Genomic DNA, 16,462 nt, shown 5'->3' on the forward strand with positions numbered 1-16,462 from the left:
TCAACTAACACTACAGGCAATTTAGCATGGCCAATTCACCTAACCTGCACATTTTTGGACTGTGGGAGGAAATTGGAGCACCCGGAGGAAACCCACGCAGACACGGGGAGAATGTGCAAACTCCACACAGTCAGTTGCCTGAGGCAGGAATTGAACCTGGGTCTCTGGTGCTGTGAGGCAGCAGTGCTAACCACTGAGCCACCGTGCCGCCATTAGAAATGTCTCAGAACTAACAATGAGATTTCTACGTCCTCTGGGAATAATGACAGCACATAAACCAACAGCTACACTTCACCAGCTACTATCCAGGACAAAAGACCCCATACCCACAACATACAGGACTAATGTGATATATAAAATACCAGGCAGTAACTGCGAGAAATATTACATAGGAGAAAGGAGCAGGAAACTCGCCAGCAGAATACACAAACATCAACTTGCAACACAGCCAGTCCTCCCTCATATCAATACACACTGACAACAAAGGACACCAATTCAACTGAGACAATGTTCTGATACTGGGACAGGCTAAATAAAAACAAGCTCGGGAATTCCTGGAGGCCTGGTATTCATCCACTGGTTCCGTAAACAAGCACGTTGAAACAGACCCCATCTACACACCACCACAGTACAAAACTGGAAGTAGAACCACCCGCTGCAACAGAAAGTGCCGTATAAATTCAGGGCAGCTTCATCCGAAGGCTACATAGCACTGAAAATGTCACCCAGGAGGGATATGAAACCTTGGCAAGAAAATCAACCAGCTCAGTGAACCGACCAACAGCTTTTATACAAGGTCAAAAATCACACTACACCAATGGGTTTAATCCAATGCGTTTATTTGAAAATACTAGCTTTCGGACCGCTGTTCCTTCAATACCTGATGAAGGAGTAGCGCTCCAAAAGCTAGTGTTCTCAAGTTAACCTATTGGACAATAACCTGATGTGTTATTTTTGACCTTATGCAACCCAGTCCAACACCATATCACAACTTTTATACAAACAAATTCTGCTCATTTGCTTTAAAATCGTTATCCTGGGAGTTTTGTTCTCAGCAATCTTACATGGCACAAGGTGGGGACACACTTTCTGGAAGTTATAAACAGCCACATGGGCACCTATTTGCTATTATCCTGTTGTGCTGTGAAAGTGCATGATGCAATTGTATGCATTTAGAAGTTTTGTATTCATTCATAGTGTCTGTAGTAGTGACATCCATAAACATTTAGCTCAAGGTGAACCAGAGAAAATGCCTGAAGAACTTCAGAAAATATTTGGAGCAATTTCAGTAATTGTCAGTTCTTGCTTTACATTTTAAAAACATAAAAAATAGGAGATGTAGACCATTCAGCCCCTTGAGCCTGCCTCACTATTTAATAAGATTATGACTGATCTGCTTGTGTACTGAATTCCCATATACCCCGATAACCATTAATTCCCCTGCTCAACAAAAGTCTGTCCACCTGTCTTAAAAATATTCTGTGATCTTGTCTCTACTGCCTAAGGACAGCTAGTTCCAACATCACACAGACTTCTGGGAGAAAAAAAACCTCCTATTTGTCCCAAAAGGGTGGCACCTAATTTTAAACCAGTGCTCCCTAGTTCTGGACTGACCCAGAAGAAGAAACATCCGTTCCACATCCACCTTGACCAACTCCATTCAGGATCTTATACACTTCAAGCAAGTCATCCTTTCCTAAACTACAGTGGAAACATATTGAACCTATCCTGATAAGACTTTGCACTCCTTCTAGGTCTAGCCAATTTCATGAATCTGCTCTGAAACACCTCTATTTACATCCTTCTTTAAATAAGAGGTCCAAAATTGCAGATAATAATTTGTGATGTGGTCGTACTAATGCTGTAGATAACTGAAGCATACCATCCTTACCTAAATCACACAACACCAGGTTATAGTCCAACAGGTTTATATGGAAACACTAGCTTTTGGAGTGCTGCTCCTTCAGGTGGTTGTGGAGTACCTGATGAAGGAGCAGCGCTCTGAAAGCTAGTGCTTCCAAATAAACCTGTTGGACTATGACCTGGCGTTGTGTGATTTTTTAACTTTGTACACCCCAGTCCAACACCTGCATCTCCAAATCATCCTTACTTATATTCTCTTGTAATGAAGGATAATGAAGCCTCTTGTAATGAAGGATAATATCCCATTAGCCTTCTTGGTTACATGCTATATCGGTATACTAACATATTGTGACTCATGCACCATAAGATATAAATCTCTCTGAAACTGTATTCCGGTAGTTGTTCTCCATGTAAAGACTGTTTGTTTTACTTTGTTTTTTTTGACTGTGAACTAAAATGGAAAACAGGGCTATTTTAAAATCAAAGGACTGTGGAAGGAATTGCTGTACTTCTAAAACCAAGTTACTGGAATTTTGTGTTGTGTTTATATTATTGCTTTGTTAAAGTGGTGTGGGACACTGTAGATGATGCAGCACCAGGACATGCACATGTGCAGAATGAGGTTTGGCTGGCTGAAATTATTGATTGGAATGTGCAATTGTGATCAGTAATGGATGCTAAAGCTCATCAGCCCAACTGATTGGTTCATCAGCAAATGAATGTTGATGTGAATGATACAGTGAGAAGCCTTCAGACTGTTGGAAGGGCAGATGGGGTCCATCTCTCTGTAGTACAAATACCTGAAGCCTAATGAAAGGTAGTTTTTCCTCTTGCCAGTCACTGTAACCTGTTGCCTTTAACCAGTAACTGAGAGACTTTGTAATTGGTGTACCAATCGTCCTGTGCCTCCTGCAAAGAAGTATAAAGAACCTGGAGAATGAGATTGAAAATCAAAGTCCTGGTAAGTGAAAGGATCATCTCACTAAACCCTAGTGCTTTTGAACTGTGACTCCTAGCCCTCTTTCCCAGCCCCTCCATGAAACCACCTTTTGTTTGTCTTTCTATCTATACACACGTTTGAAAAGGAAGTTAGAGTTTTAACTAGTCGATCCATATGTTGGTAGTTCATAGCTGGTTACTTGTGATTAGAATTTGCTTCTCTGTAATAAACAGTAGCTCTCTAAAGTACCTCTCTAAAGTACTACAGGTTAATAGTTTCAGTTAACGTAAAACAACAGACATAAAAATTTGGGGACTTGTACAGAGCAAGTCAGAGTTTTTGCAGCATGGAAAAAGGCCCTTTGGCCCATCATGTTTGCAGTTGTGAAACATCCATCTATCCTAATCCCATATTCCAGCACTTGGCACATAGCCTGGTATGCTATGGCTTTCAAGTGTCTATCTAAGTACTACTTAGATATCTTGAGGATTCCTGCCGCTATCTCCTTTTTAGGAGCAAGTTCCAGATATCTATGACCCTATGAGTGAAAACAAAATCCTTCCTCAAATCCCCTGCAAGTCCCTGCCTACAGGCTCCCATCTTGCCAAGCAAGTTAAACATCCTGAAAACTTGATATTCACATTGAAAACTGGGCACTGGCCACATCCGTGCCATGTCCACAGACATTGGCAGCCAACATATGCCAGCCTCTAAGAACCTTCATAGCACATCTCCGATCCATTTACAGGTTGCTTCTTCACTTCAGTGCTTTATTGTGAGCTACACCAGCAACTCAATGCACAAAATACGGAGGCATGGGATTGAGGGTGATTTAGCGGTTGGGGTCAGACATTGGCTAGCTGTAAGAAGACAGAGGGTGGTGGTAGATGGGAAATGTTTATCCGGGAGTTCAGTTACTAGTGGTGTACCGCAAAGGTCTGTTTTGGGTCCACTGCTGTTAGTCATTTTTATAAATGACCATGGATGAGGGCGTAGAAGGATGGGTTAGTAAATTTGCAGATGACACTAAGGTCGGTGGAGTTGTGGAAAGTGCGGAAAGATGTTGCAGGCTACAGAGGGGCGTAGATAAGCTGCAGAGTTGGGCTGAGAGGTGGCAAATGGAGTTTAATGCAGAAAAGTGTGAGGTGATTCACTTTGGAAGGAGCAACAGGAATAAAGATTCCTGGACGTCACAGTCGAAAGAAAGGACAACAGAGAACTACAAACCTGCGTATACAGAAAACCGACAAACACTGACCAAATACTTAACTACACCAGCACCATCCCAACACACACAAACAAAGCTGTATCAGAACACTATTCCAACGAGCCACCACACACTGCAGCACAGACGAACTTCGGAAAACAGAGGAGAACCACCTATACAACGTATTCAAGAAGAACGGATACTCAAAAAATACAGTGCGCAGATTCCTCAGGAACAAACCACGACAAGCAGACCAAACACAGCCAGAAACCCTAACCACCTTAACATACATTAAAGAAGTTTCAGAAATGACAGCCAGACTACTAAGACCCCTCAGAATCCTAGTAGCACACAAACCCACCAACACTCTCAAACAAAAAAACTAACAAACTTAAAAGACCCAGTACAACCCATGGACAAAACCAACATCATCTATAAAATTCCATGCAAGGACTGCCACAAACACTACGTAGGACAAACAGGAAGAAAGTTATCCACCAGGATACACGAACACCAGCTAGCCACAAAAAGACACGACCCTCTCTCCCTCGTAGCCCTACACACGGATGAAAAAAAACACCATTTCGACTGGGACAACACATCTATCCTGGGACAGGCTAAGCAAAGACATGCCAGAGAATTCCTAGAGGCCTGGCACTCCAACCACAACATCATAAACAAACACACAGATCTAGATGCCATCCATCAACTCCTCAGAAAACAAACAGGAAATGGGGTGGCACAGTGGCTCAGTGGTTAGCACTGCAGCCTTACAGCACCAGCGTCCCAGGTTCAATTCCAGCCTTGGGTGACTGTCTGTGTGAGTTTGCACATTCTCCCTGTGTCTGCCCGGGTTTCCTCCGGGTGCTCTGGTTTTCTCCCACAGTCCAAAGATGGACAGGTTAGGTGAATTGGCCATGCTAAATTGCCCATAGTGTTAGGTGTTAGGTGCATTAGTCAGCGGGGAAATAAGTCTGGGTGGGTTACTCTTTGGAGGGTCGGTGTGGACTTGTTAGGCTGAAGGGCCTGTTTCCACACTGTAGGGAATCTAAACTAGTCTAAACCCCAGGAACCCCATCCAGGAGAAAGATATAAATAGAAAGCAGGAGACAACAGCTTCACTTCACTGATGATGTTACCTAGCCAGGTAATGAAACGTCGGGATATCAAGCCTACAGCTCAGCAAGCAAACCTACACCCTAAATAAAGATTACTGGGCTAATGGTAAGATTCTTGATAGTGTAGATGAGCAGAGAGATTAGATTCCCTACAGGGTGGAAACAGGCCCAACAAGGCCACACTGACCCTCCGAAGAGTAACCCATCCAGACCCATTCCTCTACTAGTGCACCTATCGCTATGGGCAATTTAGCATGGCCAATTCACCTGATCTTCATGTCCATGTGCATAGATGCCTGAAAGTTGCCACTGACGTTGGTAGGATTGTTAAGAAGGCATACGGTGTGTTAGCTTGTATTGGTAGAGGGATTGAGTCTTGGAGCCATGAGGTCATGCTGCAGCTGCACAAAACTCTGGTGTAGCCTGACTTGGTGTATTGCATACAGTTCTGGTCACCACATTATAGGAAGGATGTGGAAGCGTTGGAAAGGGTTCGGAAGAGATTTACCGGGATTAGATTACTTACAGTGTGGAAACAGGCCCTTTGGCCCAACAAGTCCACACCGCACCCGCCGAAGTGCAACCCACCCATACCCCTACATCTACACCTTACCTAACACTATGGGCAATTTAGCATGGCCAATTCACCTGACCTGCACATCTTTGGACTGTGGGAGGAAACCGGAGCACCCGGAGGAAACCCACGCAGACACGGGGAGAACGTGCAAACTCCACACAGTCAGTCGCCTGAGGCAGGAATTGAACCTGGATCTCTGGCGCTGTGAGGCAGCTGTGCTAGCCACTGATCCATCATGCCGCCCAGGGATGTTGCCTGGTATGGACAGAAGGTCTTATGAGGAAAGGCTGAGGGACTTGAAGCTGTTTTTGTTAGAGAGAAGAAGGTTGAGAGCTGACTTCATTGAGACATAGAAGATAATCGGAGGATTAGATAGGGTGGACAGGGAGAGCCTTTTTCCTCGGATGGTGATGGCTAGCACGAGGAGACGTAGCTTTAAATTGAGAGGTGATAGATATAGGACAGATGTCAGAGGTAGTGTCTTTACTCAGAGAGTAGTGGAACGGGCCCTGCCTGCACCAGTAGTAGACTCGCCGACTTTAAGGGCATTTAAATGGTCATTGGATAAAGATATGGATGAAAGTAGGATAGTGTAGGTTAGATGGGCTTCAGATTGGTTTCACAGGTCAGCACGACATCGAGGGCCGAAGAACATTGCAGTGCAGTACAGGCTCTATGTTCTGTATTCTATGTAGTGGGAAGCTAGGAAAGTGATTGCTGGGCCTCTTGCTGAGATATTTGTATCATCGATAGTCACAGGTGAGGTGCCAGAAGACTGGAGGTTGGCTAACGTGGTACCATTATTTAAGAAAGGTGGTAAGGATAAGCCAGGGAACTATAGACCGGCGAGTCTGACGTTGGTGGTGGGAAGTCATTGAGGGGATCCTGAGGGACAGGATGTACATGTATTTGGAAAGGCAAGGACTGATTAGGGATAGTCAACATGGCTTTGTGAATGGGAAATCATGTCTCACAAACTTGATTGAGTTTTTTGAAAAAGTAACAAAGAGGATTGATGAGGGCAGAGCAGTGGACGTGATCCATATGGAATTCAGTAAGATGTTCGACAAGGTTCCCCATGGGAGACTGATTAGCAAGGTTAGATTTCACAGAACTCGGGAAACTAGCCATTTGGATAAAGAACTGGCTCAAAGGTAGAAGGTGGTGATGGAGGGTTGATTTTCAGATTGGAGAACTGTGACCAGTGGAGTGCCACAAGGATTGGTGCTGGGTCCTCTACTTTTTGTCATTTATATAAATAATTTGGATATAAAAATAGAAGGTACATTAGTAAGTTTGCAGATGACACCAAAATTGGAGGTGTAGTGGACAGCGAAGAAGGTTACCTCAGATTACAACATGATCTGGACCAGATGGGCCAATGGGCTGAGAAATGGCAGATGGAGTTTAATTCAGATAAATGCGAGGTGCTACATTTTGGGAAAGCAAATCTTAGCAAGACTTATACACTTATTGGTAAGGTCCTGGGCAATGTTGCTGAACAAAGAGATCTTGGAGTGCAGGTTCATTTCTCCTTGAAAGTGGAGTCACAGGTAGATAGGATAGTGAAGAAGGCGTTTGGTATGCTTTCCTTTATTGGTCAGAGTATTGTGTACAAGAGTTATGAGGTCATGTTGCAGCTGTACAGGACATTGGTTAGGCCACTGTTGGAATATTGTGTGCAATTCTGGTCTCCTTCCTATTGAAAAGATGTTGTGAAACTTGAAAGGGTTCAGAAAAGATTTACAAGAGTGTTGCCAGGGTTGGAAGATTTGAGCTATAGGGAGAGGCTGAACAGGCTGGGGCTGTTTTCCCTGGAACGTCGAAGGCTGAGGGGTGACCTTATAGAGGTTTATAAAATCATGAGGGGCATGGACAGGATAAATAGGCAAAGTCTTTTCCCTGGGGTGGGGGAGTCCAGAACTAGAGGGCATAGGTTTAAGGTGAGAGGGGAAAGATATAAAAGGGGCAACATTTTCACGCAGAGGGTGGTGTGTGTATGGAATGAGCTTCCAGAGAAAGTGGTGGAGGCTGGTACAATTGCAACATTTAAGAAGCATTTGGATGGGTATATGAGTTGGAAGGGTTTGGAGGGATATGGACCAAGTGCTGGCAAATGGGACTAGATTAGGTTGGGATATCTGGTTGGCATGGATGAATTGGATCGAAGGGTCTGCATACATGCTGTACATCTCTATGTCTCTGTGATAATGCTGCAGCAAGGACATAGTACACTCAGGGACACACCCTCAGCTCATGGGCTGGACCAGGCTGCATCTCCAAGCTCTTCACTTGCTGTCAGCGTGCTCACTCACTCTGAGCCTATCTCTATGATCACAACATCCCTGCCTTTTGTGCTTTGCCCCCTCAGCCAGAGTAACCAGGCTGATATTTCTGCTGTCTTGCTTTGCCATTTAGGACAGACAAAACCTGTCACAGTTGGCAGCAAGCCTCAGTCAAGTCCATAGCCATAGCCTTTGTTTAGAGGATTCCAGTACAGAAAGTCAAGGGTAGCCTCCGATGCAAGTACAAGCTCTTGTTAGACTGTTAGAGGCAGGATCCTCTGTTCGTAAGGGGTAATGTGCTACATGATGGGCAGCACACCACTGGCTTGACACTTCCTGCCCTATTGCGAGCTTTGTCCTCCTGCAATGAGAAATGTATTACAGGAGATAAAAGTGGGTAGCGAAGCTATTTTTGGCACTTTGTGGGGAGGTGTGCCAGGTGAGTGAGTGGCAGCACAGAGGGCATGCAGGATTACTGCTATCAGGGGTTGCAATTGGTGAGATCAAGGGAGGGAAGGTGTTGCAGGCAATAGAGAGAGGGAGGTTATGAGCCTTGGGAGGTGGGTACAGTAGAAGAAATAGTGTGAGGTATCAGAGAAAGGATGCTGTTTACACTGGTGGATGGGAGAAAGTCAGTGAACCTCCTTCCTATGTTGCCATGCATTCCTCTTGATGACTGTAACTGCACTGACCTAGATAGCAACCTCAGATCAGACTAGTATGGTCTGGTGTCATGGCCTGCATTGTTGGTCCGAGGGGAAGAGGAGGTCCTGCCTCTGAACCACCACATTCTCACAGGACCTCCAGGTCCCTGCCCTTCAAAGGGTCCAAAGAGGATTCCCCCTGTCTGCCATGTCAGAGCTAAGTGCAGGGAACTCTGGAATGATGTGCACCTGGACAAGAACTAAGGATTTTAAGATTATGCAGGCACTAGGAAGCCTGGTGAATTCTGGAATATCCACTGAGTGGTTGTGTACCGAGATTGGTGAGTGGCATAGAGGGGCAGAAGGCAGATGTGAGAGACACCACAGAGGCAGGGTAGGTAATTAATGAGGCAACTCACTGCACTAGTAATCCAGAGCTCGGGTGGGGGGGGCGCGCAGCGCGGTGGTGTAGGTTAGACTCCCACCATGGCAGATGGTGAAATTTGAATTCAAAAATATTTGGAATAAAGAGCTGGCTTAATGGTGACCATGTAGCCATCATCATTGTCATGAAAATCTATCTCGTTCACTAATGTTGTTTAAGGAAGGAAATCTGCCATCCTTACCTGGTCTGGCCTACGTGTGATTCCACACCCACACCAATATCCTCTGGGCAATTAGCGATGAACAATAAATGCTGGTCCACCAGTAATGCTTACATCCTGTGAACATATCAAAAATATTTTGTGAGAGAGCTAGAAAACTCACTAAGTCTCACAGTGAGAAACCCTCAACATAACTTGCACTTTACCAAAAAAGATGATTCAACCCTAGTCTTGATTGGTGTATTCTGAGTGTTTTTTTTCATCTTTCCTGCCATGTTCTGACCTTCATTTCCCATATTTCTATTTTCCTCTCTTACCTTGTCCCCACTCCTTGATATACCACATCTTTCTCCTTTGATCCTTTCTCTACGCTATTTAATTTTAAACAATACTTCCCTAGTTGTACAGTTCACAAGAACACTGGCCCTAGTATGGTTCTGGAATAGACTGTCCCAACAGTACAGTGCCCACATTTCCGAGTACTGGTGCTATTGGCCTATGAACCAGAACCCACTTCTCCCACACCAATTTTTGAACCACTTTTTCATTGCTGTAATTTTAAGTACCCTATGCCAGTTTGCACATGGCTCCGGAAATAATCCAGACATTATGATCTTGGAGATTCAGCTTCATAATTTCATGCTTAGCTCCTCATACTGTCTGTAGAACCTTTCCTGCTTCTACCTATGGAGTTGGCACTAGCATGGATCACAACCACTGGTGTTCTCCCTTCCCTTTTAAAAGGTCCAGCAGCTGCTCAGGAATATCCTTAACCCCGACCATAGGGATGGAAACATACCCCTAGTATCACACCTGTTCCCCTCATAACCAAATTCCCTATTGTTATTGCTTTGTTATGATTTCTTCACCACTACCTTAGAAACCCCCCCATCATTCAATTGTGGTACAATCTTCCCCTTCTCCAATATGTTCAGAATCTGCCTGTCAATGAGCAAGGCAAAGTCAGAATGCCATTGTTCCTCTGGCTGCATAGCAGCCATTGAAAAATCCATCTTTCAGCAGATACTCTCAGCATGATAAATTGTTCTAGGAATAGTACGTGGGAAGATCGGGCTGTAATCAACATGAGGGATGCCGAGTGGACAGGTAGGTAGATAGTGAGGTGAGTTTGGTAAGGTGCAGTGAGAACCCCTGAGGTCTCTCAGCAAGAAATCCTCCAAAAAACTCAATGTAACTGACAGCTAAAAAATAAAACAAAAGATTCAGCCCAATGTGAACTGTGAAGTGTAGAACTTCTGCAGTGTAGAAGAGTGACACTGCTGTCTCACAGCACCAGGGACCTGGGCTCGTTTTCATCCTTGGGCAACTGTCTGTGTGAAATTTGCACATTCTCTGTCTGTGTAAAATTTGCACTTTCTCTCTTGTGTCTGCGTGGGGTTCCTCCAGGTGATCCTATTTCCTTCCACAGTCCTGTGCAAGTTTGGTGGATTGGCCATGCTAAATTGCTCATAGTGTCCAGGGATGTGCTGTCTTGGTGGGTTGGCCGTGGGGAATTGCTGGGATAGGGCAGGGGGGTGGGTCTGCGTGGGATGGTCTTTTGAGGGTTTGTGTGGACTTGATGGACTGAAGAGCTTGCTTCCACACTGTCTGGACTCTATGATTCAACTTCAAAAGACAAGTTGGTTGAGTAGTGGTAGATGACGTTCAGTGCAGAGAAGTATGAGGTAATGTTTTAGTGTGAAAAACATGGAGAGACAGTATAAAATAAAGGGTGCAACTATAATGGGACTGCAGAAGCAGAGGAACTTGGGTGTGTATGTGCATAAGTCATTAAAGATGGCAAGACAGGTTGAGAGCGCAGTTAATACAGCATATAGTATCCTGGACTTTATTAATGCAGGCATAGGGCACAAGAGCAAGGAGGTTATGTTGAACATACTTCTATCCAGTAATTTCATGTAGCCTGTCCAGACCCATATGATAGCAAAGCACCTCAGTGGTTATGCCTAGCATGGATTTGGATCTTATAGGGTTGTTGAAGGAAAGCTTGAAACCGCATTTTGACAAGATGTTTTGCAATTGACTCTCACTCCACTGAATCTGGACTGAAGCTGTTCAGATCCTTACAAGAGGAGGTTTCCGTTCTGTTATTCTGGACTGGATTTGTCTCACTTGAAAACAGTCAGAATTTGTTGCAGATGCAAAACATTCTTTTTATAAAAGGGAGAGGAAAGCATTCACAATCTTTTATTTTGATTTTGGGAAGGAGCCAGAGAATTTCAACACCTGGCAAGCTGCACATTGACCTTCAACCGCTAATTGATCTCAGCAAATGTCTATTTTAAGCAATTACACTTTGTAACCATAAAGGAGTCGGCAAGGTTACATGTAGTTGAACTTCAGTATCAGAAAACTGTATTACAGTTATAGTTTAACATTCCTCTCTTTGTCCCCAGCCGACAATGTCAAATTCACTAGTTCAAGGTGTAAGCTACTGAATGAATAGCTTTCCACAGGTTGGATGAAACAAATTTTTTTATCTCATTATTTATGTATTTTAATCTGTTCTTGCACCAGATACAATTTTCTCACTCTATACATATCTCTATGCTTCAGAATTCGCATCAATCAAGTAAATATGGTTTCTTGTTTAAGGAGAGCGAAGGTCCAAATAATTTTGTTCTTATGTATTGATAAAAAAGGAGATATTTTCAAAGCTTTTCATCTTGTGCCCGTCAGGTCAGATGCGAGAATACCAAATCTCAAAGGGAGCAAGAATTTGTACTGTCTGAGAAAAGGGTACTGATTGGTCAAGGATTTGTCATGGAGAATGACCAGTAATCTATTGTTTCACATGTTTTTGTTTAGTTCAAAAAGGCCATTGATTGGACATGTTCCTTTTCTGCTGCAGAAGACAGGTCCCTCCGTATGAATTAATGTGGCCCCTAGCAACTGCACGTAAATTTAGACACATGCTTACATATTTACGTACCATTCATATTCCCAGGATCTGGATGCTTTGTTGGTAGAAGCATTGTTTGCTTTACTTTATCCGGCATATCGAGGTTGGGTCACTATTCTTGAGATATCTAGTCCAGATAATGATTTGTTTCCCCTTCATATCAGTTTGTCCTTGTCTGTTCTGGGTGTGTTCTGTTGTGGGTGAAGGAGGTTGTGGCTTTATAGCTTAACATGAGTCTTATAGTGCTGGCCTTGTAACACATATCAATAAATGGGTATAACACTGAAAGGATGGTTACGTTCTCATAACATTTATTTTTCTCCCCAGTCATTTTAACAGATGAAGAAGTTCAACGGAAAAAGGAGATGATTTTAAAACGTAAAGAAGAAGAAGCAGTCAAGGAGGCAAAGAAACCAAAATTGTCAGAAGAACAAGAAAAATTGATTGCCTTATTAGTTGATGCCCACCATAAAACATTCGATACATCGTATTCGTACCTCAGCCAATTCAGAGTATGTATCTGGGCAAAGAGCAGGTGCACGACAAAAGTTATAATCATTCACAGTATAAAGATATTTTGGATAGTTTTCGGGAAACAGATGGCAGGCTCAACATCAGATTGTCTATGGTATTTTCAAACTCCAGCATTTCACACTGACCTGGAGGGTTGAGTTTGGAGGAGGCAAGCCTTGAAACCTTGTTAGAGAGAGTTTTGCATGATGTTGTTATCCCTGTAGAGGTCACTAACATTTAAAGAAAAAATCAAATGCCCAGTGACCAACTGACAGAAATTATGCCATAAGGTTTCACATTTTTAAAGAGTTCTACAGTATGCTTTTAAAAAAAACAAGCACAACTAACAACACTACAGTTTGTCGATATACAGTCCCCTCACTGCATAATTCATAGCAAGCCATTCATTATACACTGCGAGATCTTAAGGATTTATTCGTTTCTCCTTTTAGAATTTAAACTAAATCTGATAAAGCACAAAGCAGCCCGCTTGATTAGCACCACATCCACAAATGTTCATTTCCTCCACCACTGACACTCAGTAGCAGCAGGGTGTACCACCTACAAAGCGCAGAAATTCACTAAGACATCTTCAATGCACCTTTCAAACCCATGACCACTCTCATCTCAACGGATAAGGGCAGCAAATACATGGCAATGCCATCACCTACAAGTTCCCCTTCGAGCCACTCACCAACCTGACTTGGAAATATATTGTTGTTCCTTCACTGTCAGAAGATTAAAATCCTGGCAATCCTTTCCTAATGGCATTGTGGATGTACTGCAGCGGTTCAAGAAGGGAGCTCACCATCACCTTCTTGAAGGCAACTAGAAACAGGCAACAGAGTTGGACCAAAGGGTCTGCTTCCATGCCGTGCACCTCTACGACTCTAAGTGCAGATCCAGACAACAGAGTTTGTATGCGATGAATGAATAAAATTAATTAATTGCATAAGGCGACACAAGCTGTGCATGAGGGTGGTGTTGTGGATATTGTAGATTTGAACTTTCAGAAAAAAATTGATATCGTGGCACATTGGCAGGTTGGTCAGCAAATTAGAGATGTTTGGGATTGTTGGGTCCTTAACAGCATGGATTAGAAGTTGGCCAAAAGATAGGAAACAGAGGGTAAGTATAGATGGGCATTTCTTAGATTTGAGACAAGTTGAAAGTGGTGTTCCCCAGGGATCGCCCTTGGGGCCCTTGCTTTTTCTGATTTATTTGGAGATGGGTTTTGAGAGCAGAATTCGAAATTTGCACATAACACTAAGCCAGAAAGAATAGTGAGCTATGAGGATGATGCTGTGCAACTTCAGAAAGACATTGACAAATTGGCCAAATGGGCAGCCACCTCGCAGATGCATTTCAGTGCAGAGAAATGAGAGGGAATTTAGGTAGAAGAAATAAAGAGAGACAATACAGGTTCATTGATGTAACTTTGAGGGGAGTACAGGAGGGGAGGGACCTCAGGGTTCACATGCATGATTCTCTGAAGGCAGGAAGGCAAGTTGAAACTGTTGATAAGAAGGCTTATAGGATCCTTGGGTTTATAAATAGAGGCATAGAGTATAAAACCAAGGAAGTGATGCTATAGTTCTACAAATCATTGGTCAGACCACGTTTGGAGCATTGTGTTCAGTTCTGGGCCCCTTATTTGAGGAAGGATATTCAAACCTTGGAGAGAGTGGAGAGGAGATATACTAGAATGATGCCAAGAATGAGGGAGTTTAGATACAAGAAAAGATTAGAGAAATTAAGCTTATTCTCCTTGGAGCAGAGAAGATTAAAAGGTGACCTTATTGAGGACGAGCTGGGTAGAAGCCAGTGCAGACACAATGGGTCTCCTTCTGTAATGTAAAATTCTATGATCCTTTGAAAACGTCACAGCTCTTCAGAATTCACTTTGATTTCTCCTCCATGTTCCAGCTATTCTCTAATGTGTACATTTTAATGTTTGGCTTCCATTATTGTATGGCTATGCGACTCTGTGGTTAGTCAAACAAGTGGTTAGCATTGCTGTCTCTCAACGTCAGGGACTCGGGTTCAATTCCAGCCTTGGACAACTATCTGTGTGGAGTTTGGATATTCTCCCTGTGTCGTCCAGGTGCTCCGGTTTCCTCCCACAGTCCAAAGATGTGCAGGTCAGGTGAATTGGCCATGCTAAGTTACCCATAGTGTTCAGGGATGTGTAGGTTAGGTGTATTAGTCAGGGGAAATGTAGAGTAGTAGGGTGGGAAATGGGTCTGGATGGGTTACTGTTCGGAGGGTCTGTGCGGATTTGTTGGGCCAAATGGTCTGTTTCCAAATTGTAGGGATTCTATGATTAGATTAGATTAGATTAGATTACTTACAGTGTGGAAACAGGCCCTTCGGCCCAACAAGTCCACACCGCCCCACCGAAGCGCAACCCACCCATACCCCTACATTTACCCCTTACCTAATACTACGGGCAATTTAGAATGGCCAATTCACCTGACCTGCACATCTTTGGACTGTGGGAGGAAACCGGAGCACCCGGAGGAAACCCACGCAGACACGGGGAGAACGTGCAAACTCCACACAGATAGTCGCCTGAGGCGGGAATTGAACCCAGGTATCTGGCGCTGTGAGGCAGCAGTGCTAACCACTGTGCCACCGTGCCGCCCTATAACTTTTCTCCAACACCTCGTGGATGTGGATTTCTCAGCTCAAATTTGGACCTCATTCCATTTTTGCTCACTGATTTAAAAATCAAAAACACCCTTGCTCCTAGAACATAGAACATAGAACATAGAACAATACAGCACAGAACAGGCCCTTCGGCCCACGATGTTGTGCCGCACTTCTATCCTAGATTAAGCACCCATCCATGTACCTATCCAAATGCCGCTTAAAGGTCGCCAATGAATCTGACTCTACCACTCCCTCGGGCAGCGCATTCCATGACCCCACCACTCTCTGGGTAAAGAACCCACCCCTGACATCTCCCTATACCTTCCACCCTTCACCTTAAATTTATGTCCCCTTGTAACACTCTGTTGTACCCGGGGAAAAAGTTTCTGACTGTCTACTCTATCTATTCCTCTGATCATCTTATAAACCTCTATCAAGTCACCCCTCATCCTTCGCCGTTCCAACGAGAAAAGGCCGAGAACTCTCAACCTATCCTCGTACGACCTACTCTCCATTCCAGGCAACATCCTGGTAAATCTTCTCTGCACCCTCTCCAAAGCTTCCACATCTTTCCTAAAGTGAGGCGACCAGAACTGCACACAGTACTCCAAATGTGGCCTAACCAAAGTCCTGTACAGCTGCAACATCACCTCACGACTCTTGAATTCAATCCCTCTGCTAATGAACGATAATACTCCATAGGCCTTCTTACAAACTCTATCCACCTGAGTGGCAACCTTCAAAGATCTATGTACATAGACCCCAAGATCCCTCTGTTCCTCCACCTGACCAAGAACCCTACCATTAACCCTGTATTCCGCATTCTTATTTGTTCTTCCAAAATGGACAACCTCACACTTGGCAGGGTTGAACTCCATCTGCCACTCCTCAGCCCAGCTCTGCATCATATCTAAGTCCCTCTGCAGCCGACAACAGCCCTCCTCACTGTCCACAACTCCACCTATCTTTGTATCATCTGCAAATTTACTGACCCACCCTTCGACTCCCTCCTCTAAGTCATTAATAAAAATTACAAACAGCAGAGGACCCAGAACTGATCCCTGCGGAACTCCACTTGTAACTGGACTCCATGCTGAATATTTACCATCTACCACCACTCTCTGACTTCGACCGG

General features: G+C 44.0%; 1 protein-coding gene across 5 annotated transcripts in view; it reads left to right on the forward strand.

Moving 5' to 3' along the window:
- vdrb (vitamin D receptor b) overlaps window positions 1-16,462 on the forward strand; it is a 319,754-nt gene that overhangs the window by 220,783 nt on the left and 82,509 nt on the right. For all 5 annotated transcript variants that reach the window (XM_072567382.1, XM_072567385.1, XM_072567383.1 and 2 more), the window contains one exon: window positions 12,490-12,674. In XM_072567382.1, the coding sequence (XP_072423483.1) occupies window positions 12,490-12,674 (185 nt within the window). The remainder of the gene's footprint in view (window positions 1-12,489; window positions 12,675-16,462) is intronic.

The sequence above is a fragment of the Chiloscyllium punctatum genome, chromosome X (assembly GCF_047496795.1).
Source record: "Chiloscyllium punctatum isolate Juve2018m chromosome X, sChiPun1.3, whole genome shotgun sequence".
NCBI classification, from domain to species: domain Eukaryota; kingdom Metazoa; phylum Chordata; class Chondrichthyes; order Orectolobiformes; family Hemiscylliidae; genus Chiloscyllium; species Chiloscyllium punctatum.